Source organism: Mchenga conophoros, linkage group LG12 (genome assembly GCF_057382185.1).
Source record: "Mchenga conophoros isolate Kocher_MC1m ecotype Shallow Benthic linkage group LG12, M_conophoros_male_GT1.1, whole genome shotgun sequence".
Taxonomy (NCBI): Eukaryota; Metazoa; Chordata; class Actinopteri; order Cichliformes; family Cichlidae; genus Mchenga; species Mchenga conophoros.
This window is the reverse complement of record NC_140537.1, coordinates 8,237,690-8,262,480: the sequence shown is the minus strand read 5'-3', so window position 1 is coordinate 8,262,480 and position 24,791 is coordinate 8,237,690. Positions and strand designations below refer to the sequence as shown.

The 24,791-nt window shown below is 42.9% G+C and overlaps 1 protein-coding gene across 1 annotated transcript; it reads left to right on the top strand.

Moving 5' to 3' along the window:
• Positions 1-21,434, top strand: LOC146562104 (disintegrin and metalloproteinase domain-containing protein 28-like). The gene is made up of 20 exons (XM_085295109.1): positions 1-58; positions 1,622-1,710; positions 1,841-1,917; positions 2,168-2,246; positions 2,433-2,509; positions 5,297-5,480; positions 5,689-5,751; positions 5,870-5,941; positions 6,071-6,240; positions 6,664-6,745; positions 7,330-7,463; positions 7,849-8,026; positions 12,648-12,737; positions 18,342-18,537; positions 18,623-18,728; positions 18,847-19,003; positions 19,096-19,176; positions 20,351-20,438; positions 20,538-20,643; positions 20,895-21,434. Exons 1-20 carry the CDS (start codon positions 1-3, stop codon positions 20,908-20,910), a joined length of 2,103 nt encoding a protein of 700 aa, XP_085151235.1. The 3' UTR covers positions 20,911-21,434.
• The last annotated feature ends 3,357 nt before the right edge of the window (positions 21,435-24,791 follow it).

Sequence of the window (24,791 nt, the reverse complement as noted above, 5' to 3'; positions counted from 1 at the left end):
ATGACACGAAACCTCCTATTGTGGGTCCTCATCCTATATGCCTCCCCCAAGCTCTCGGGTAAGTCACTGGATACTTTTACCTCCACTCACACTCTGGGTACTAAAACCTAGTTTTGTCCTACCCTCTGTTCATTCAACCCTCTACAGGGGACAGGTTTCTTTTCCACAATTAGCCCTCTAAATCTCCTAGCCAAGCAGTTTATCAGTTCTGGTCTTTCATGTTCAGATGAGCTCGCCTCTCAGCCCATTGCATTTGTTTATTAGACATATGATTATAAGGGGAACATTAAAACACTATGTCTCACGCCTGTGGAACACATTTTCGATGCACACTCATTACGGCCAAATAATGCCTCAAAAGACAAACACAATTTAGCTAAAAACATCGAAAGATCCGTTTTTTCGGCCATCCAAAGGTTCCACAGTAGTGGACTCTCAGCAGCTGCAGTCTCCACTTGAAACCCCACAATCGCTGCAGCACATATCCAGCCAAATCGCTGAACATGCTCGTAGGCAAGAAGTGAAGCAGCTCACAGCGGTGAGAAGTGACCATCATTGGAGAGCAGACACAATCTGACCACTACTGGCACAATTTTGCACCTGATGTTTTCGTAAAGCTTTTATTTTGGTATTTCCGTTGAGCCGTACCATAAATTTGCATGTTAGCAAAATATTTAGTTTCCTGTAACATTTACATTTAACATTTAGATTTAAATATAATATTTCGATTTAACATTTAACATTTAGATTTAACATTTAAAATTGTGCTTTAAATATGAAAAATTACAAATATTTTACTAAATGTTGTAAAAACTGACTCGAAAAAACATGTTTTTGTAAAGTTTTGAGCTAAATCTTGCCGTTAATTGCAACATGTTTCACTTTACAAACGGCGCCCCATAGACCTCCACTCGAACTAACATCATGCATGCAGTGTGGATGCTGTCATTATGACACATAGCCACATTTTAAATTTGGCAGCCTAAATATGGACATTTCCAAAGTAATCTCAATATTCTGAATTTAATACTACATTTATTGTCTGTAATGTTATAATCCATATCACTCACTCACTGAGCCAAGTGGAGCAAGTAAAAGGAAAGCGTGGGGTGTGTTTGAAGCTCTGTCAAAGTGCTGTTTTAGGAAATAATCAATGCGATTGTTTAGTTGATCATTTATACACATAAAGTTATTCAAGCAATTTTTATTTACATCACAAATAAAAATGAGTGACACTGATTGTTATTGTTTTGAGCACTGCAAAATCTCACAGGGAGCAGGTCAACAAAGTCATTTTGTTTTTTTCTCAAACTTGAGAATGTAACTTTAATTAAATGTTTAAAGTCACGATGATCACATGTTTGAAGCCTAAATGACATTTGGAATGGAATATCAAATTATGTAGTCAGTTTTGGTTTTTTGTTGTTGTTTTATTGGTTTGGTTAAAAATAAATAGATACATAAAACTTTAAAGCAGGATGTAATCAGACGAGATTAGGTAGCACAAATATTGAAAGCAATGAGTTAAGCATTCGACTAATTACAAAATAGACCCTGTTGACACTAGCATCCAAAATTAATATCCTTTTTCTAATCACACATATGTGATTCACTTCCACAGGAAGCCATGGTCCTGAATTTGAGGAGGGAAAGCACTATGAGGTGGTTCGACCGGTCAGACTTCACACAATCAGAAAAAGACACACAGAGGTTTCTTTTCTTTTCTATTTTAAATCCTGTGATGACAATCAAATCAGCTGCTGTTTTTCTCCTGATTATGTAAAATAAAAAAATAAAAATGAATGACTAGAAGCAAAATTTCCTGTTTTTTTGCCCACAGTACCACAGACCAGACACTCTTATGTATGCAATGACTGTGGGCGGACAAGACATAGAAATGCAACTTGAAAGAAATAAGTAAGTTTTTACTTCCCTAAACCTGTGTGTCTGTGCAGTGTGAGAAAATAAGTGGACAAATGGATATACAAGTAATGTAAAATATCCTGTTTCAAAATTCAAAAAAAAGCAACAATTAAAGAGACTAAAAAGTACTGAAAATGCCCCAATCAACAAATGAGTTTCTGTAAGAAAACACTGAATAAACTGGAATTAGACTCACTCTTCACATCAAATAATGTTATGTTATTCTTTATCTTTCTGTATTCAGTGAATTACTTACCAAAGATTACACTGAGTCTTACTACCAAGAAGATGGGACTCGAGTCACCACAGTACCGAATGACATTGTAAGTGTTTGCGTTTGTAGACAAACTTACCTCAAACTTACAGCTGTAAAATTGCACATTTTACTAGATTTAAAACGCTTCAAAGGCTTTTAAGGCTGTTAGTGAACGCTGGAGACATAAGCAGATGAAAAGAAAGTTACATGTTGTCATTTAATAACACAGTCACCATTTTCATGTCCTTGCCAGGATCACTGCTTCTATCATGGGAGGATTGTGAACGACAGTGAGTCATCTGTTAGCATCAGTACCTGTGATGGACTCAGGTGAGCCACCGTCTTCTATCTTTTCTTTATTTAAACTGTCATGACATCTTTCCAAAGCGATACCCACCCATGCTGTCTGTCATAATAATTCAAATAACCTCACAGTTTCATTCCTTTGTTGTATTAAGCCACAAAGACAAGTAACCAGTTTTTGTATTTGCATAACGCATTAAATTAATAATGTTAAACCTTCATATGAGATGAATAGATTTCAGGCCAGAAACAAGTTCTCCAAATACTCTCATTACTTTTTAGATGTAAACCTAAAGTTAACCTTATCTTAACCCTCAACCAAACCTCACCTCACAATGACCCGAACTTTAATTACACCTCACCAGCAAAACATTAAATTAACATAGAATAGAATAATCCTTTAATTGTTCCAAAATGGGAAATTTGGTTGTAACAGCAGCAGAATAAAAGCACATATACAAACAGAAAAAGACAATGAACAGAAAAACACACAATTTTTACAGAAAAAATATGTACATCATCGACAATAGTTACAAAAACAGAGTACTGTACAGTTATTAAGATTAAAGTATAGGGGGGTTTTTTTTAATACGAATTGAAAAAAATAATGTGCATGTTATAACAGTAGTAGTTGTTTGGTTGATTGTTGGGAGCAGTTTCAATTGTACAGTCTGACAGGGAGGAAGGACCTGCAGAAACACTCCTTCGTGCATATGCAGCAGTCTGTCACTGAACGAACCCTGCAGTTCAGCAACATTTACATGCATGGGGTGGAAAACTCTGTCCATCAGAGATGTTATTTTGTCCAGAGTCCTTCTGTCTCCCACCACCTGCACTGAGTCCAGGGTGCATCCTAGAACAGAGTTGGCCTTCCTGATGAGTTTTTCCAACCTGTTCCTCTCAGCTGCAGATAAACTGCTGGTCCAAAGTAGAACACTGTAAAATATGACAGGTGCCATCACAGAGTCATAGAAAAGCGCTCCCTGGACTCCAAATGACCTGAGCCGCCTCAGCAGGTAGAGTCTGCTCTGACCCTTCCTGTAAAGAGCATCAGTGTTGTGGCTCCAGTCCAGTTTATTATTCAGGTGAACACCCAGGTACCTATACGAGTCCACTATCTCAATGTCCACTCCCTGGATGTTCACCGGTGTCAGTGTGGTGGGTCTGCGTCTCCTGAAGTCCACCACCAACTCCTTGGTTTTCCCGGCAGGTGGTTCTGCTGGCACCAGTCCACAAAGTCCAGAGTCCACTGTCTGTACTCTGAGCCGTCCTCACCTGTGATGAGGCCGACTATGGCAGAGTCATCAGAGAACTTCTGTAGGTGGCAGCGTGGGGAGTTGATGGAGAAGTCTGTAGTGTAGAGGGTGAAGAGGAACGGTGCCAGCACAGTTCCCTGTGGGGCCCCCGTACTGCAGACCAGCGTATCAGAGACACAACCCTGTCCTCATATACTGTGGGCATCCCGTGAGGTAGTCCAGTATCCACTGGGACATGTGGTGGTCCACTCCTTATAGTTCCAGCTTGTCCCTCAGAAGTCATGGCTGGATGTTGAAAGCACTGGAGAAATCAAAGAACATGATCCTCACAATGCTTCCAGGCGAGTCAGAGTTCTGTGCAGGAGGTAGATGATGGCGTCCTCCACCCCGATGCCAGGCTGGTAAGCAAACTGCAGCGGATCCAATGAAGACCTCACCAGGGGGCACAGATGGTTTAGAACCAACGTCTCGAGGGTCTTCATCAGATGTGATGTCAGGGCTACCGGCCTGTAGCTGCTGAGGTCCTTGGGATGGGAGGTCTTTGGTACCGGTACCACACAGGAGGTCTTCCACAGCTGTGGTACTTTCCCCAGCTACAGGCTCAGGTTGAACAGATATCCTAGGATGCCACACAGTTCATCTGTGCTGCATCTCAGGAGCCTGGAGCTGATGCCATCTGGACCTGCAGCCTTCCGCACCTTAATCTTGCAAAGCTCGTTCCTCATTTGAAGTGCTGAGATAGAAAGAGTGGATTTTGGGGGAGGGGGGTGTATGTTGGAGTCCACAGCATACACCCTCCTGGCTGGGAGCTGAGAGGTGTGAAGTCCTGAGATGAAAGACAGGCAGTGCCTGAAGATGAGGGAGATAGCTTCAGGGGGGACGATGCTGGGAGGGGTGGGTGGTTGATCAAACCTATTAAAATATTTATTTATGTCATTCACCCACCCCAAGTCTCCTGCAGCCTGGGGGTTGGTTTTTGTCCTGAGATTGTCTCCAGGCTCTTCCAAACCCCTCTGATGTTGTCCTGTTGCAGCTGCTCTTCCATCTTTCTTCTGTAGTTTTTCTTCCCTTGCCTTATCTTCCATTTCTGCTTTTTCTGGACAGCTCTCAGCTCCTGTTTGTCTCCAGATCTAAAGACTCTCTTCTTCTCCTTGAGGAGAGTCTTAATTTCAGGATTCATCCATGGCTTGTTGTTACAAAAACACCGTACTTTTATGATGGGTACGGCGTTGTCCACACAGAAGTTTATGTAATCTGTAAAGCAGTCTGTGATGCTGTTGAGGTCACCCTCTAGGGGGCTGCAGAGGTTGTCCCACACAGTAGAATGGAAACAGTCACTCAGGACCTCTTCAGTCTCTGCCAACCATTTCCTTACTGTGCATTTCACAACTGGTTCTCTGTGTACTAGAGGTTTATACACAGGCTGGAGATTAAAACAACAGAAGAGAAGGTTTGGCCCAAATAAGTCTTTAGATGACAGTGGATAGGTTCCTGAGTTGAGTCAGCCTCAAAGCAACATCTGAAAAATGAATGAACTAACCAGCATGATTTGGTTTAGGGGTTACTTCAGAACATCTGCTCAAAGGTACCTGATTGAGCCACTATCCAGTGACGATGAGGGGGATCATGCAGTGATGACTTTTAATGAAAAGAACTTCACGCCTGCCGTGTGTGGGGTCACTAACACCAGCTGGAGTGACGACTATGAACCTCCAACAAGCAGCAGCCGCTCTAGATCAGGGGTAACACAATTAGTTTTGTCCTCTTCACCAGAGTTCCTCCAAGTCATGACCTCTGAAACCTTTTAGGTCTTCAAACTATCTAAGTTAAATGTGACAAATACTAATACATCCGTCAGTCTACCAATATTATTCTTATAATAACAAAGTTTAAGTAAGTCTTCATTTGTGTTGTTCTGCTTGAGTTATCCATATTAACATTTTTCTTCAGGGTATTTCTATTGTACAGCAGCAGAAATACGTTGAGCTCGTCCTTGTTGCTGATAACCGCGCGGTAAAATTAATCTTCTTTTCTAACTTTTTAATTTTTTTCCCCTTGGTTTGCAAAATTTGATTTTTATAAGATAAACTGGTGAGAAGCAGGATGAGAAATTTGTCTTGTGGTGTTTCAGTATGTGAAGATGAACAGGGATCAAAAGAAGATGAGACAGAGAATATTTGAGATTGTCAACTTTGTCAACATGGTGAGTCTGTTTTTTTGCTATTTCTATACAGATTCCATACCAATACAGACGCACTGTACTACATACTGTTCTGCAGTAGCTGCTAGCAGTTGGAGTATAATGTTGCATCCCCAATGTTGTCTTCTTCAGGTCTACAAACCTCTGAGGACCTTTATTGCTCTGGTGGGGTTGGAGATATGGACGAATGGTGACCTGATCTCTGTGACCCCCCCAGCAGGAGCAAACCTGGATGCTTTCATGAAGTGGAGAAACTCTGAGCTGGTGACGAGGATAAAACATGACAATGCACATCTTATAAGGTATGGATAGATTCTATAAGTAGAATCAGTCAGACTCAAATCACGTGGAGCAAAATGTCTCCTACTTTCAACAGTAACCGAGCAGGAAAGAGAAAACTAATTTCAGAAATCTGAGTTGTGAGTATCCATATTTTTTTCTCCCAGGTTAAACCGGCCTGACACATCAGCTTAAGAGGTTTTAAGCTTCCACATAACGCTTGTGTAACTTGTGTTTTATACACAAGATACAACCACAAGCAGATCCATTATTGAATCTTAAATAAGAATGTGCTTGAATGTTCACACCTCAACATTCAGGAAAATTCACAGTAGCTAATCTAATCTAATCTAATCTAATCTAATCTAGTAGTAGCTAGATTAGTGAGTAGATGGATGATATGAATCCTGTATATGAATTTAAGACTTTCTGATCTTCTCTTTCAGTGGTATCGACTTTGAAGGACCAACTGTGGGTCTTGCTTTCATCGGGACTCTCTGTTCTGGTCACTCTGTCGGCGTAGTACAGGTGAGGTGTTCATGCTTCCCAGATGATGTATCTCACTGACTTCATAACTTCTGCCCTTGCTTCATGTTGTGGTAAATGTGAATTTTGGAAACATGTTCCTAAATCCAGTTCAGTCATTCCTTTGCCCCTCAAAAATCAACTTAATTGTTCATCTGATACTTTGATTAATGACCAAATACCAGAGAAAATAAATGACAGTTCCATCAATTTATCACTAACATGTAGTGACCACTTCCTGCTAAAAGAGAAAAACTAAGTTAAATTATGATCTAGAACTAGACTCGGTCTACAAAGTCTTCTTTGCACATTTGAGATGCACACATCTCCATAAGTGCAACGTGGAAAACTCATTCTTTGACTAATCATGAATTTTTCACAAAATCCTTTAAAACATTTTCCTCCTTTTTGCACTGCACTTGTAGACCACTACACTAACTCTGTCAATAGATCCATGCAGTCTGAAAGTCCCGACTGAATAGACTGAGAAAATGTTAAAACTGAGACAAACATGTGACATTATTGTGTTGCTCTCTCTTGCTGTTAGTAAATTTTTGCTGCTTTCTTGTGCTTCATTTTTTTCTTAGGATCACAGTGATGCAGCCATAGCAGTGGGAGCAACACTGTCTCATGAGATGGGCCACAACCTGGGCATGGACCACGATGACTCCAGTGGTTGTTTATGTTCTGACGATAGCTGCATCATGGCAGCAGCCCTCAGGTAAGAAAAGCTGACTTGAGACATCCTTCAAGTTGAATGCAGATTCTTTCTGTTAGCAAATAAATTCAGGCTATAACAAGTGACCGTAAATAAACAATACGAGCCTTACAAACCTCACTAAATGTTTTGATCATCATAACATGTTTCATTTGGTACAACAACATAATAACTGTGTGTATTGGACCAAAAAGGAGGTCAGCTGGTGCAGCTCTTAATCTCACATGGCTATAAGACTGAAGAACGTGTGTGAGCATGTTTGGTGCGTACGTGCTGTATATGTACCACCATACCGCTTTTGTGCAGCCATGTCTTCCTAGTGTCAGACACTGATAAAGATAACACAAAAAAAGATAATAATACTAATAATGTGTTTGTTCCTCTTCAGCTGGAAAACTCCTCGAAGCTTCAGTAGCTGCAGCAGCAGCAAATATGAAAAGTACCTAACAAGCCGCAGCCCCAGCTGTCTGCTGGACAAACCAGCCTACAAGAGTGTCGTGGCTTCCGCGGTCTGTGGAAACGGCTTCAGAGAGGAAGGAGAGCAGTGCGACTGTGGTTCGGTGAAGGTAAATAAGCACATCAGCTGCTTAAACCTTTCATTTTGTAGCAAGTTGATCTGATCTGCAAGCTGTTGATGATTTGATCTGGTGAAGGAGAACTTTTCTTTTTCATTCAGTTCAGTTTTATTCATTTAACAGCAAATCACAACAACAACTGTCTGAAGGGACTATATTTTGTAAGATAGAGGTCTTATAACAACACAGCGAAAACCCCAACAATCAAATAACTGCCTATGAGCAAACATTTGGCAACAGTGGGAGCGAAAACCCCTTTTTAACAGGAAGAAAGCCCTCAGCAGCCTAGGCCTATTGTAGCTTTACAAACTTCTATTTCTTCTATGTTTTGCTGGCCTCTCACTTACAAAGACTAGTTTGATAAACAGTGTAGCAGTACAAATGTTTTTATTACTATTATGCTATGATTCTGATCTGTGTCTGTGCATGCTCAGGTCTGAAATGGCTTCTGAACTCAGAATGGAATTCAGCTCCATGTTTCCTTTGTCTGATCTTGAGTCTTTTAATGAAGTGCTTGCTCTGAGGCGATGTGAGAAAAACAGCTTTCTGATACACACCTGCTGATAGCTAGCAGGTGTGTTCACTTACATCTTCAACGAGTCCCTGGCGAAGTCTGTGGTCCCCACATGCTTCAAAAGATCCACCATCATCCCTGTGCCCAAGAACAGCAAACCCTCATCCCTGAACGATTACCGGCCAGTTGCACTGACCTCGGTAGTAATGAAGGTGTTTGAGAGGCTGCTGAAGAACATCATCTCTTCCTCCATCCCAGACACCACAGATCCGCTGCAGTTCGCCTACAGATCCAACAGATCCACAGAGGATGCCATCGCCCACGTCCTACACACCACTCTCAGCCATGTGGACAAGAAACAGGGTAACTATGTGCGAATGCTGTTTGTTGATTACAGTTCAGCGTTTAACACAATAGTGCCCTGCAGACTGTTCACAAAGCTCAGGGAACTGGGACTTAACAGCCGTCTGTGTGCATGGGTGTTGGACTTCCTCACTGGCAGAACTCAGGTGGTGAGGGTGGGCAGGTGCTTCTCCAACAGCATCACCATCAACACAGGAGCACCTCAGGGATGTGTCCTCTCGCCACTGCTCTACTCCCTCTACACTTCAGACTGTGTGGCCACCCATGGCTCCAACACCATTGTGAAGTTTGCTGACGACACAGTGGTGTTGGGTGCCATCTCCAACAACGATGAGACGGCCTACATGGATGAAGTGAAGAATCTGGCATCATGGTGCCAGGACAATCACCTCCAGCTGAACGTCAGCAAGACCAAGGAGCTGGTGGTGGACTTCAGAAGGAGTCAGCACAGAGACTACAAGCCCATTATCATCAATGGAGCTCCAGTGGAGAGGGTGCAGTCCTTCAAGTATCTTGGTGTCCACATCTCCTCAGACCTGACATGGGCTGCCCACATTCAGGTCCAGACCAAAAAGGCTAGGCAGCGCCTGTATCACCTACGACAACTGAGGAAGTTCAGGGTCTCTCCAAAGATCCTCAGGATTTTCTATACAGGCGCTGTGGAGAGCATCCTCACACAGAACATGACATCGTGGTTTGGGAACAGCTGTGTGAAGGACCAAAAAGCTCTCCAGAGAGTGATCCGTACAGCAGAACGCTGCTGCAGGATTGCTCTCCCCCCGCTTCAGGACACCTACACCAGGAGATGCCGGACTAGAGCAGCGCAGATACTGAAGGACCCGTCCCATCCTGGCAACAAACTGTTCCAACTCCTGCAATCTGGTAGAAGGTTCCGCATCTTCCGGGCAAGGACAGAGAGACTCAAGAGGAGCTTCTATCCCCAAGCCATCCATGCCCTAAACACACACACCCGCCCGCTCACATCATCTATAATTGACTGAGACAGGACTCTCTTCTAGACGCTCTAAACCAAGGCACAATGTACATTTCAATTCCTTTAATTTTAAATATGTTTATATTGTCTATCCTGCAAAATAGTCAGATATCTATTCATATTAATGTACAGAATTCACCTGCTTGCTGCTACTACTGCACATTCACCCAATGTATATACTATATATATATATATACACTGAACAAAAATATAAACGCAACACTTTTGTTTTTGCTCCCATTCCCCATGGGATGGACGTAGAGACCTAAAATTCATTCCAGATACACAATATAACCATCCCTCCCAAACAGTGGTCACAAATCAGTCCAAATGTGTGGTAGTGGGCACATCTGCTATATTGAAATAATCCATCCCACCTCACAGGTGTGCCACATCAGGATGCTGATCTGACATCATGAGTAGTGCACAGGTGTACCTCAGACTGCCCACAACAAAAGGCCACCCTGGAATGTGCAGTTTTGTCTCACAGCAAAATGCCACAGATGCCACAAGCAATGAGGGAGCGTGCAATTGGCATGCTGACAGCAGGAATGTCAACCAGATCTGTCGCCCGTGCATTGAATGTTCATTTCTCAACCATAAGCCGTCTCCACAGGCGTTTCAGAGAATATGGCAGCACATCCAACCGGCCTCACAACCGCAGACCTCGTGTAACCACACCAGCCCAGGACCTCCACATCCAGCAGGTTCACCTCCAAGATCGTCTGAGACCAGCTACCCAGACAGCTGCTGGAACAATTGGTTTGCACAACCAAACAATTTCTGCACAAACTGTCAGAAACCGTCTCAGGGATGCTCAACTGCATGCCCGTCGTCCTCATCGGGGTCTTGACCTGACTCCAGCTCGTCGCAGTAACAGACTTGTGTGGGCAAATGCTCACATTCGATGGCGTCTGGCACGTTGGAGAGGTGTACGCTTCACAGATGAATCATGGTTCACATTGTTCAGGGCAGATGGCAGCTGAGAATGTCCCAGTTCTTGCATGGCCAGCATACTCACCGGACATGTCACCCATTGAGCATGTTCGGGATGTGCTTGACCGGCGTATACGACAGCGTGTACCAGTTCCCACGAATATCCAACAACCTCGCACAGCCATTGAAGTGGAGTGGACCAACATTCCACAGGCCACAATTGACAATCTGATAGACTCCATGCGACGATGTGTTGCACTGCATGAGGCAAATGGTGGTCACACCAGATACTGACCGGTTCTGGGTCCCCAGACCCCCAATAGCGCAAAAAACTGCACATTCCAGGGTGGCCTTTTGTTGTGGGCAGTCTGAGGTACACCTGTGCACTACTCATGATGTCAGATCAGCATCCTGATGTGGCACACCTGTGAGGTGGGATGGATTATTTCAATATAGCAGATGTGCCCACTACCACACATTTGGACTGATTTGTGACCACTGTTTGGGAGGGATGGTTATATTGTGTATCTGGAATGAATTTTAGGTCTCTACGTCCATCCCATGGGGAATGGGAGCAAAAACAAAAGTGTTGCGTTTATATTTTTGTTCAGTGTATATATATATATATATAATGTTCTTCCTCTACACCCCCCCCCCCCCCCCCCAATTTTTTTGCACATGTGGAGGAGCGTGTCAGGCTACATTTCACTGTGTGTTATACTTGTATAACTATACATGTGACAAATAAAGAACCTTGAACCTTGAACACCAGATATGTACTGGTGGCTGTAGCTCAGGTGGCAGAGCAAGTCAGCCACTAATCAGAAGGTCGGTGGTTCGATCCCAGGCTGCCTCCTGGCTGCATGCCAAATATCCTTGGGCAAGATACTAACCCCATGTTTGCCTACTGGTGGTGGTCAGAGGGCCCGGTGGCGCCAGTGTCCGACAGCCTCGCCTCTGTCAGTGCGCCCCAGGGCAGCTGTGGCTACAATGTAGCTTGCCATCGCCAGTGTGTGAATGGGTGAATGACTGAATGTAGTGTGAAGCGCTTTGGGGTCCTTAGGGACTAGAAAAGCGCTATACAAATGCAGGCCATTTACCAGTTACCATTTATGAAATAATGAATGGGCCTGAGCCACACACATTTTTTTTTTCAAGTCCCACTATTCAACTGACTTCTTCCAGAAGCTGAAGAACTGCTGATTTATTTATTTTTTACTTTGCAGTATTACTTGGAATATGTACTTAACACTTTTATGTACCTATATAGAAATATAGTGAAAGTATAGCTGTGTGTAACAGATGAACAGTTTGTAGTTTTCGGTGAAAAGAAAATTACAGTCAGAGTGATGTTTAGACCTGTTTTCACCTCTGCTGGAATTCAACAAGGAGAGATCATTAGAAGGAACTGAACTAGTGCTGTCAAAATTAACGCATTAATGCAAATTAATCCGCCATCAAGGTCAACACGATTAAAATTTTTAACGCAATTAAAGCATCTGGAGTGCAGAATGTGTCAAAATCCCCGAAATGCTTCTGTCAACACATTTCAGGCAGTTTGTCCAAGTAGTTACCTTCGCACATGTGCAAATGGGCAGTTGATCTGGTAGTGACGGGCAGCTGAACCAATCAACTCAATATGGAAGATGATAAACGCACATTGGCCCTCTCAATGGGAAATTTGAGTATTAAACCTAGCGATAAAGATTCCTCACGGGAACAGAGCAAACAGATGTTTAATAATGCATCCCAGCAGTAAGACCTAACACCAGCCTGATGAGTTCTAATATATGTCGTCCCTGTAGGAGTGCACCAATCCCTGCTGCAACGCCATCACCTGCACCCTGAAAGAGGGTTCACAATGTGCTGAAGGCGAATGCTGTGAGAACTGTAAGGTGAGTCAGTAAGAAGACCGATCAGTGTAACTGGTGTCACTAAGGCTACGTTCACACTGCAGGGGAAAGCAATTTTTTTGACCCTATGCGACCCATATCCGATCATGGTATGACAGTGTGAACGGCACAAATCCGATATTTTCAAATCCGATCTGGGTCACTTTTGTATGTGGTACTGAATCCGATACATATCCGATGTTTTAGAAAGCGACTGCTGTTTGAACAGTCAGGTCACATTAAATCCGTCTTTTACGTCACTGACACAAGACAGACGCTAATTATCAGCACCGGAGAAGCTCTGGGTCTAAACAGAGCGTGTTGTGTGTGACATCTTCTTTTGCACATGCGAGCCGCTTTGAGGGTTCACACTAGAGCGCGTTTGCTGTCACATTTTATTTGTAGTGTGAACAAGCAGACAAAAAAAAAAAATAGGATTTGATCAAAAAATCGGAATTGAGCACTTAGACCCCCGGAGAGCAGTCATTTTGGTTTTCTACCTTAGACCCCCGCGGAGTCATCATTTTGCGTTTCTACCTTTAAAAGCCGGAGAGCAGTCAGTCAAATGCTGGAGTCATTCATATGTATATTAGGTTGTTACCTAGGAATTCTGGAGGGAGGGGAGTGGGGGTGTGTGATTGAGGGGGTGGGGGAGTGGAGTGTTTCAGTTTGCCATCTTAGGGAGAAATCAACACATGTCCTTTGTATGTCCTTTGTTGCTGACATTTATTGATGAAAACAGTACAAAAAACCAAGCATTTGTACACATATTTACAAATAATGATAAAAAGTGAGTGAGTACATTTCAACATTTTCAGCAATCACTCACAATCCTGGCACTGCCACGGTATCTGTCGTCTGCATTTACCACATGTGTACCTGTAGCAGTGAACACATCGCACAGTGGCCTGATTTTTTTTGCATCTGTGTTTGACCTGACACGTGGCCCTTTTTCCAGGGCTCGGTGTGGAGGGTTGTGTCCGAAGCAACTGTTCTTTTCTTGCCTTCTTCGCAGCTACATGAGAGCGAGCCAATTCTGTTGCAAGCGCCACCAGGAAGTCCACCCGTCTTTCCTTCGTCCCGGTGCATGCTTGATACAGCACATGTGCATTCAGTGCTGCCATGTCAATCATGTTATAAAACACGGCGACTGGCCAGCGCCGTGTTCCTTTGCGGACAGCGTACTCCCGAACCATCTGGTCCATCACATCCACGCCACACTTTGTTTTGTTGTAAAGGGAGACAGTGTTTGGCTTCCTTTTGGTAGTGTTATCAGTCTGAACCACGCTGTGCATGCTGCTAAGAATATAGACTGTCTTCTTCCGTTTGGCCGCATACGCCGTCAGCGTGGCAGCAGAGGTTGAAAACACCTAAGAAATAAGATAAATTGTTATTTCCATAGCCCTTTTACACACAATGAAACACATAAACATAGAACCACAAAAGACCTGCAACATACCTGAGTGGTGAATTCATTGCGATCTGTCTGTCTAGTGGATTGAGGAATTTCCCTGCGAATCTTGTTGACTGTGCCGAGGATGGTGGTTTTCCGTCCAAGAAGTTTTTGCGCAAGTGAAAGCGATGTGAAGAAATTGTCCGTGGTAACATTTCTGCCCTTGTCTAGGAATGGTTCCATCAGCCTCATTACTACATTCTCAGAAAGTCTCTCCCCAGTGGGACGATTGGGGTCCTTGCCAAGATATGGGAAGACATTGCAAATGTACTTGGATTTTAGGTCGCAGGCCACCCAAAACTTGATCCCAAACTTGTCCAGTTTACTTGCAATATACTGCAGGAAACAGCACTGAGTCTTTGATGGGAAAAGCTGTTCATCAACGGTGATATGTAGACCAGGGTTGTAGCACGTGATGCAGTTGGTGACAAATGATCCCCACACACTGGAAATTGCAGCGAACTTATCAGTCTTTGCTCGATCACTGCGGGTGGACTTGTCATCAAAGCGTAGGTGTTGCATGATGTCTTGGAAGCGGTTTCGTGCCATAGTTCCAATTATCTGTGGGTTTCCCAGGTTTGCTGACCAGCAGTCATTTACCGATGGAACCCTGTAAACCCCCCGCAAGATGACAATTGCAATAAATGCCATTAGTTCAGGGAGGTCCATGAACCAATGAACATGCTCCGCTCTGGATGTGATGGACCAGATGGTTCGGGAGTACACTGTCCGCAAAGGAACACGGCGCTGGCCAGTTGCCGTGTTTTATAACATGATTGACATGGCAGCACTGAATGCACATGTGCTGTATCAAGCATGCCCCGGGACGAAGGAAAGACGGGTGGACTTCCTGGTGGCGCTTGCAACAGAATTGGCTCGCTCTCATGTAGCTGCGAAGAAGGCAAGAAAAGAACAGTTGCTTCGGACACAACCCTCCACACCGAGCCCTGGAAAAAGGGCCACGTGTCAGGTCAAACACAGATGCAAAAAAAATCAGGCCACTGTGCGATGTGTTCACTGCTACAGGTACACATGTGGTAAATGCAGACGACAGATACCGTGGCAGTGCCAGGATTGTGAGTGATTGCTGAAAATGTTGAAATGTACTCACTCACTTTTTATCATTATTTGTAAATATGTGTACAAATGCTTGGTTTTTTGTACTGTTTTCATCAATAAATGTCAGCAACAAAGGACATACAAAGGACATGTGTTGATTTCTCCCTAAGATGGCAAACTGAAACACTCCACTCCCCCACCCCCTCAATCACTCACCCCCACTCCCCTCCCTCCAGAATTCCTAGGTAACAACCTAATATACATATGAATGACTAGCCAATTTAGCTTCCACTTCCAGCACTTCCAGCATTTGACTGCTCTCCAGCTTTTAAAAGGTAGAACGGTAGAAGCCTGGCAATCCCAGTGTTAAGACCTGCAGTGTGAACGTAGTCTTATTTTCTCTTCCGGCGCCGCTCCAGGCAGCCAGTATCAGCAGCTTCGACCTGACAGAGTCCTTTTTTCTCTTTGTTGTTATTGTCTTTCTTGTTCTTGTTTTTATATTGTGGAGTGTACTACTCCACAATGGAGCTCAGAAATGTATGGACAATTGTGTTTTTTATCACATTTTTTACGGTATCTGTGTCCAGAGAGCGTGTACTGGCCAGGAGTTACACACCTCCACACAAAAGTCACTGATGCCAGAGTGGGTTTAGACTTCGCTTTATATGGCAGGTGTGAAAATGTGATAACAAAATACAGTGTATATGAGTGACAAACTAAAATAATTACTTGACGAGCTGCGTAACCATGTGCTAATGCTAACAGCAAATAACCGCCGTAAATTAGCCTGCGTAATACAGCATGTAAGTAACTGCTATTAATTAACATAAAGTGCCAAACAATAACGCATACTCACAGGGAATGCCTTTTTATGAATAGAACACATGTTAGTCAGTCGATTGTCAATTGTCTGAGTCTTTCTGACTCTTCTCCTGTCCACGCACGGACCATGCCTTTCTTTTAAAGGGCCAGCACACTAACCAAACAAAAACAAAACATGTACAAAATTGACAATAGTCAGAACAGAGCGCGTGTAGGTCCGACCTCCCATTGTTTACAGCAGGGATCAGCTGTTAGCCCTCAGGGGCTCCGCTGTTCTGCCTACTGCCAAGCGAGCCAACAGAGAGCAGATGCAACAGGACAACATCAGAGGGGTTTGGAAGAGCCTGGAGACAATCTCAGGACAAAAACCAACCCCCTGGCTGCAGGAGACTTGGGGTGGGTGAATGACATAAATAAATAGTTTAATAGGTTTGATCAACCACCCACCCCGCCCAGCATCGTCCCCCCTGAAGCTATCTCCCTCATCTTCAGGCACTGCCTGTCTTTCATCTCAGGACTTCACACCTCTCAGCTCCCAGCCAGGAGGGTGTATGCTGTGGACTCCAACATACACCCCCCTCCCCCAAAATCCACTCTTTCTATCTCAGCACTTCAAATGAGGAACGAGCTTTGCAAGATTAAGGTGCGGAAGGCTGCAGGTCCAGATGGCATCAGCTCCAGGCTCCTGAGATGCAGCACAGATGAACTGTGTGGCATCCTAGGATATCTGTTCAACCTGAGCCTGTCGCTGGGGAAAGTACCACAGCTGTGGAAGACCTCCTGTGTGGTACCGGTACCAAAGACCTCCCATCCCAAGGACCTCAGCAGCTACAGGCCGGTAGCCCTGACATCACATCTGATGAGCACCCTCGAGACATTGGTTCTAAACCATCTGTGCCCCCTGGTGAGGTCTTCATTGGATCTGCTGCAGTTTGCTTACCAGTCTGGCATCGGGGTGGAGGACGCCATCATCTACCTCCTGCACAGAACTCTGACTCGCCTGGAAGCATTGTGAGGATCATGTTCTTTGATTTCTCCAGTGCTTTCAACATCCAGCCATGACTTCTGAGGGACAAGCTGGAGCTATAAGGAGTGGACCACCACATGTCCCAGTGGATACTGGACTACCTCACGGGACGCCCACAGTATATGAGGACAGGGTTGTGTCTCTGATACGCTGGTCTGCAGTACGGGGGCCCCACAGGGAACTGTGCTGGCACCGTTCCTCTTCACCCTCTACACTACAGACTTCTCCATCAACTCCCCACGCTGCCACCTACAGAAGTTCTCTGACGAATCTGCCATAGTCGGCCTCATCACAGGTGAGGACGGCTCAGAGTACAGACAGTGGACTCTGGACTTTGTGGACTGGTGTCTGCAGAACCACCTGCCGATCAACGCCGGGAAAACCAAGGAGTTGATGGTGGACTTCAGAAGACGCAGTCCGACCACACTGACTAACCCTAACTAAAACAAAAATGCAAAACAAAAGACCTACCTAGCTACTCGACAAAAGGTCAGTGAAAACATACAAAAGTGACATCAACCGAATAACCTAGTGTGTAACAGTTTAAAACTGCAGCCAGTGTATAGGGTACCCCAGCTTACCTGTCCAGCCTCCCACCACACACAATACAAAGAAGCCTTCACGCAAATGTTTGTCATAAAGCAGAAGCCAGCAGCCACTAGCTGGCCAGGGAGATGCTCATTTGTAGTCGTCCTCGGAGAGTGATTGGCCAACTGTGCCCAGACCAGCCAATAGACACATGCAAATCAACTTTGAATTGGCCAATAGGTCGAGGCTTGACACCTGAAAGATAAAAAGAACACAAAAGAAAAGCCACATCTCTTGGCACGTAACAGTACAGTACTACCCTTAATGTAAATATGTAAAAAAAAATCGTGTATGTTTCTGTTCTGTGTCCTGTTCACTGTTTGTTTGTACATGTGTTTTTCTTGTTGCTGTTACAATCAAATTTCCCCTTGTGGGACAATTAAAGGATTATTCTTTTCTTTTCTTTATTTATTTTCATCCCTGGAAGTCTCTCCTCTGGCTGTAGTGATCCAGTTGTTTGCTCAGCTACAGTCCTCAAGTAATTAGAGGATATTGCAAATGTTTGAACCAACACCACAGTATTGCATTTTGATATTTTGTTTACAGAGCTCACACACTCAGGGTGTTTCACATAGCGCTAGAAAATTTAAACATATAACACTTTAAGAAAAACAATGTTTCAGATAACTTACACGTTGATGGTATATGCTCGGCACAGATCTTGCCTACCTCCAGACAGTGCCGCGCAAAGCAGGATGACTGTGATTTGGCAGAGTACTGTGATGGGAAGAGCACGACCTGTCCGGAGGATGTGTTTGCTGTGAATGGGCTCCCATGTGATGGAGGCCAAGGGTACTGCTACAACGGTCAGTGTCCACAGAGACCTAAGCAGTGTGTCAAGATGTATGGATCAGGTGAGTATCCTGTCAATACGCATATGGATGTATGTGAAAGTCATATGGAGAGTTAGGTTTGTATGCAATCTCCTGCTGCTATCAGGAGCTAAGGAGGCCAAACAAGGATGCTATAACTACAACACCAGAGGAGTCTACTATGGCTTCTGCAAACGCCCCTCAAATAATCAGTTCATCCCCTGTCAGCAAGAGTGAGTCCCAGTAGAACGTACAGGGCAACAGTTGCTCTGCAGCCGACCCTTATTTTGATTCTTCGTTCTTCATATCAACCAAACATGATCAGAAACAAACACTGTCTTTCTTTTGCAGAGATGTTCTTTGTGGAAAGCTCTTCTGTGAAGGCGGTAATGACAACCCAAACTATGGCCGGATGGTCGCCATCGGCACATGCAAGGCAGCATTCTTCTCAGACACCACCGGTGACGAAGGCCAGGTGGAAACGGGGACTAAATGTGGAGATGGAAAGGTAGCAGGCTTCCTGAATCCACTTTTTGCTTACTGCATCTACAGTGTAGAACAAAATAAAGTTAAATATATGTCTGACTTGTCTTTTCCAAGGTGTGCAGCCAGAATCAGTGTGTGGATCTGCAGACGGCATACAGAAACACCAACTGTTCAGCAAAATGCCCAGGCCATGCTGTGAGTACAACACCAAAAACTGATCCACTGAGGTGGAACTGATTTATAACAGTTTTGTGCTGGACTGTATATTCTGGTATTTTCATTATTAGTTCATCTGTTTTCAAAAGGTTATCAAGAGGAGAAGCTGCGTACCCTCATAGTTGTGAACACGGTTCTAAAGCTTTTAAAGACTTTAATGCCACTAAGAGTGAAATTTAAGATCAACTTTACAAAATCAAAGGGTTAAAAGTAGTTTTTGTGTGATTTCTCGCTGCAAAGTTTAACTAAATCCTTTGTTAGCCGGGGGCAGCTAATCTACCATATCCATGTTTAAAATGTAGCTTATGTGTAAAAGGTGGATGGAGTCACTGTCATAGCCTGCATTGACTTTTGGACTTAATGTTTTATAACTTCAATCTTAATGGGGTCATATTGGTCATATTTAGCCCTATAAAGACAAAGACACCCTTTTAAGGCATCCCTGAAATGCTAATGTGAGATATACAACCATGCCCAAACTTACTCATGTAGACTTTTGTAGAACCATATGCAAACATTTGCAACTGCAGTGTCATTGCAAATATGCACTGAATGAAGTGTGTGATTTGTAAGTTATTTTAAAAAAATGGATATAACAAATTGCTTTTGAAAAGTGACTGTTCTGAGAAAAACAATTCATAAACGTCCAATATCCAAAGCAGTTTGGGAAGTTTTCTTAATATTAAGGTCTTGTATTACTTTTTACTTGGTGCCTTTTAATTGGCTCTGCAAAAACTCTGTTAAACTTTGAGCCCCAAAAAATCTTTAGTTTAGCTATATTTTATAAGAATAACTGATGCAAGGAAAAACTCTTAGCTGATCATAATAACATAATTTAGCCTAGCATCTTATACATATTTTACCTATAGTCTATCCAAAACTAAATAAAACTAGAGTCAGTTGGTCAGAAGCTAAAGTGATGTAGGGATAATATGTTACTATGAACAGAATATGCAAGAAAAGTCCAAGTAATTCAAATTTGGCTAAATCTAGTTAATTACATGCCACCAGTTATACTGGGCATGCAGTGTTTTATATTACTTAAATTCAAAAGGTAGGTCAGTGTTTTTGTTGTTGTTTTTTAAATAAAGCATATTCACTGAAGTGTATTTTTTAAGACTAATAATGGCAACATGTTCTTTGTGCTTTCCAGGTGTGCAACCACAAAAGTGAGTGCCAGTGCGAGCCTGGGTGGACGCTTCCTAACTGTGACTCAGTGGACACAGCTTTTAGTGGTACTGGTAAGAGTCATCTACTTCAGTCTACAGATTAAGTTCAATTTACTGTGTCATGTTGCACAACTACAACCCAAGGAAACCGATTTTTTTCTGTCTCTGTAGGAAAAACTATTGTCACTGCAGTCAAGTTTACACTAGTGGTCCTAGGCATCATTGCTGCCATCGCAGGAATCATCTGGAAAAAGCGGCAAAGTCCCATCCTGCCAACGTGAGTAATCATGACCGCAATCATGACCCCTCTCATGGAGAGTGCCATGCTCTGTTGCACTCTACAGTGAATGCACTCAGAGATCTTAAAGACTGCACTTTCCCCACCAGCTGAACATTATGAAGCACCCTAAGTGTTTGATTTTTTTAATATTTTAAACCATGCTTTCTCTTATGACACTGTAAAAGTTTGAGTTGTATTTATATTTTTATCTAAATGTACATATTTATCTACTTTGTTTACAAAATCAGACTTCTGCATGAGTAGAGAAAGAACAGAAGCATGATGCCAAATGAGCTTCTTATTGGTGCCTTTTTAGAAGCTGGACCACTAAACGTGTATACAAGATTAGGTCTCACATGCAAGTGGTAAGACACATATCATTTGCCACACCATTAAAATGAGCGACTGTGATGTTTTTTAATGTTGATGTTGTATAATTCTTCTTAATTCTTATATTGAAACATTTTGTTTTACATTTATTTGCATTATGGTTGTTTCCCAATATATTTAACTATATTATTGTCCTGCTGTATACTTTGTCCTATTACTTTGTAAAGTGGGGCCAAACTGTACAAAGATGAAATAAAATTGTTTAAGTGACTAACAGATAAGGAATCTTACCCTGTAACACAGTGGCACATAATAAGGGGTGAAATAAATCAGACAGCAAGTGAATGGACAGTTCTTAAAGCTGATGTGTTGGAAGCAGAAAAAAATGAGCTGACTGCAGAACATGGGAACAGGTTGTATGATGCTCCCAGAATCTGGGAGCATGATTTGATATATTATATATCAAATCACCCTATTGCCTAGTGAGTTGTTTCACTAACGGTTTTCAGTTGTGTTAATAAACCTTATATTTTTCTTTTTATCTAACCCTCCTGTCTCTGGGCTCATTTATGTTACATCCCCTGTCGCCTAGCAGAGCCGGGTCGTAACACCAGAATGCAGAGGTAAAGCCTGCCCTATGCATTACAATCTCTACAAAGTAATACAAACTACTAAAACAATGAATTGGAGCCAATTCGAGCTGTCAAAGAGTACGAGGTGCAGTGCATAGGTCACCAGCGTAGGGTTAACACATAGAGAGAACCATTCACACTTAGAGCCAATTTATCAGGATATTTGCAAATTACATGTCTCACTCCCAGCGAGTCAGATTTTGATCCAACATGTAATACTATGTGGAAACCATCTGATTGGCAACAGTTTCAATTTTCAGCATTACAATGACCCCAAACACATTACCAATGCAGGAAATTCATACATGGATTGAATAACATACAGTGAAACACTAACCATGGATCTGCCTCTCCGGAGCTGAACTTCAACATTTTTTGTAAGCTTAGTTGGATCATCTTGACAGAGAACAGATAAAAAGCAGCCAAAACCTAAAAGAGAGCTCTAAATGACCTTCAAGAAGCCTGGAAAACTATTCCTGTGTCACGACACTGTGTCACACTGTTTTGTGTTTAATTTATATTTCTTCTTTATTGTTATTCATGGTTTTAGTTCTCTTGATGTTATATTTGTTGTTCTATCTTCTAGTGCTCCATGTTTCATATCCAATCAGTCTTGTCTCAGTGTCAAGTCCATGTCTCTGTGCTTACATCATGTTTTACTTTGACAGTCTTGCGTCCTATGTTGATGTGTTCAGTTTTGCTTCCCCTTTGTCCTGTTGTGTCTGATTAGTCCCAGCTGTGTTTCATTCTGTTTCTCATTATCCTGCTGGTGTTTGAGTCCTCAGTATTCCCCTGTTTGTTGTCGCATCCTCCCACTCTACGTATTCCTCACTCGTCATGTTGTCATGTTAGGTTATGTCATGTACTCCCAGTTTAGGTCACTCTTCCTAGCTTGAGTTTTTGTTGTATTTCTAGTGCTCATGTATTGTGTTTCTCAGTTTGCTTTTGCCAGCGAATAAAAGCTGCCACCTTTAAGTTAAATACTCTGTCTCAGAGTCCTGCGTTCGGGTCCAACCACTGCCTGCCACACAGCAAACCTTGACATCCTGAAGACCACTTAAAGAAATTAAAAGAAAGTTTACCTAAGAGAGATAAGACTGCATTCATGTTTTTTGCCTTGTTTAATGTATTTCCTTTTTTACAGCCATTTTGACAAGAAATTTTATTTGAATAAGTGTTTGCTTAATGATGGCTCTGTACCGGAATAAAACTAGATTTCCTCATAAGGTTAATAAGACGCCTACCAACTATTTGATGTCCAAATAACTGCTGAGAGATACTCCAAAAAAAAAAAAAAAATTAGTGGCCCCTCATCAAAATGTAGTTTTTTTATGTCATGGTCTCAGTGTCTCCTTGGCTGACTCAGCATTCAGGCTACATGTTTTGTTATTCTCTCTCTCTCTCTCTCTGCCTGGGCGGAGCTCATCATAGGCTCATGCCCTTGGCCCACACACCTGGTTTGATTACCCACCTGTCACTGAGCTGCCTGATTACCTGGGTCACTAAGGTGGTGGCTCAGTAACCTTTGAGTAACCTTTCTCTGTCTCGGTGCAAATCTCTAGCTTGTTCTATTCAGTTTAATTCAATTTTATTTATATAGCGCCAAATCACAACAACAGTCACCTCAAGGCGCTTTATATTATACAATAGATCCTACAATAATAGATACAGAGAAAACCCCAAAAATCATATGACCCCCTATGAACAAGCACTTTGGTGACAGTGGGAAGGAAAAACTCTCTTTTAACAGGAAGAAACCTCCGGCAGAACCAGGCTCAGGGAGGGGCTGCGACCGGTTGGGGTGAGAGAAGGAAGACAAGATGAAAGACATGCTGTGGAAGAGAGACAGAGATTAATAACAAGTATGATTCAATGCGGAGAGGTCTATTAGCACATAGTGATTGAGAAAGGTGACTGAAGAAGAAATACTCAATGCATCATTGGAATCCCCCAGCAGCGTATGCCTACTGCAGCATAACTAAGGGAGGATTCAGGGTCACCTGGTCCAGCCCTAACTATATGCTTTAGCAAAAAGGAAAGTTTTAAGCCTAATGTTGAAAGTAGAGATAGTGTCTGTCTCCCGAATCCAAACTGGAAGCTGGTTCCACAGAAGAGGGGCCTGAAAACTGCAGGCTCTCCTTCCCATTCTACTTTTAATTCTAGGATCGTGTTTGCTTTGTATATAGGTTCCCTGGACCTGTCCCTGTTTCTGGTAGTGTGGTGTGGTGCGGACCTAGTGAAAGCGTGAGTGACTGAACAGGAGCGTGGAATATTCATGAGAGCAGTGTGGATTGAATTGTGTGCAGGGACCTGTTCCTCTCCTTCTCCGGAAACCCCGACATTTTGGTGTTTTTTGTAAATAACCTGACTTTTATTCTAAAGAGCTGGTCTGTGCTTGAGTCAGTTTGGTCCCTTGACATTTTATTTGTTTACATGAAAATCAGTCACTTTTTTTAACACAACAAAAATTCAATGTAATCCCGTTATGCTACCCAACAACATAAAAGGATCCAACAATGTTAAGTATGGAACATCATATGGAAAATCATATATTGAACTCTAAACACAGTAGATGTGAAATGGCAGAAAAGATAAGTGCTCTGTTGACATACACAGAGTACAGGCGTAACTCTGCCTTTGCAGACTGATCAAATATAGAGATAGAGATGAATGGAAAATTACAAATACCTAAATGTTGCTGTCTTATAGACATTCAGTGCCACCTAAATGCAGTAACTGATAAATAAGACAGCACAGCAGTTACATCATTAGATCTTGCTACAAGAGGTCAGTACAGAAAGACTGAAACTGAACTTTTAAATCATGAATACATTAAAGTAGTAGACACATATCACGCAGGTTAAGGCACATAAAGGAAAGTGAGGTAGTGAGGCTGAAAAATTATATTTTCTTTTTCTTCACACAGTCCAGACGGACTGTAGGCTTCTTGTCTGCTAATGGTGGGTGTTTTTCAGGCTTGCTACCTCTTCTTTTCTCCTTCACTTCCAGAGATGGTTGTGTGGGAAAATCCCAGATCAGCATTTTCTGAATTACTCCAATCAGCCCATTTTGCACCCACAGCGATGCCTTGCTCAAAGTAACTTAAATCACTTCCTACTATTCTGATGCTCAGTTTGAATTTCATTGGGTCATCTTGACCATGTCTACATGCCTAAATTCACT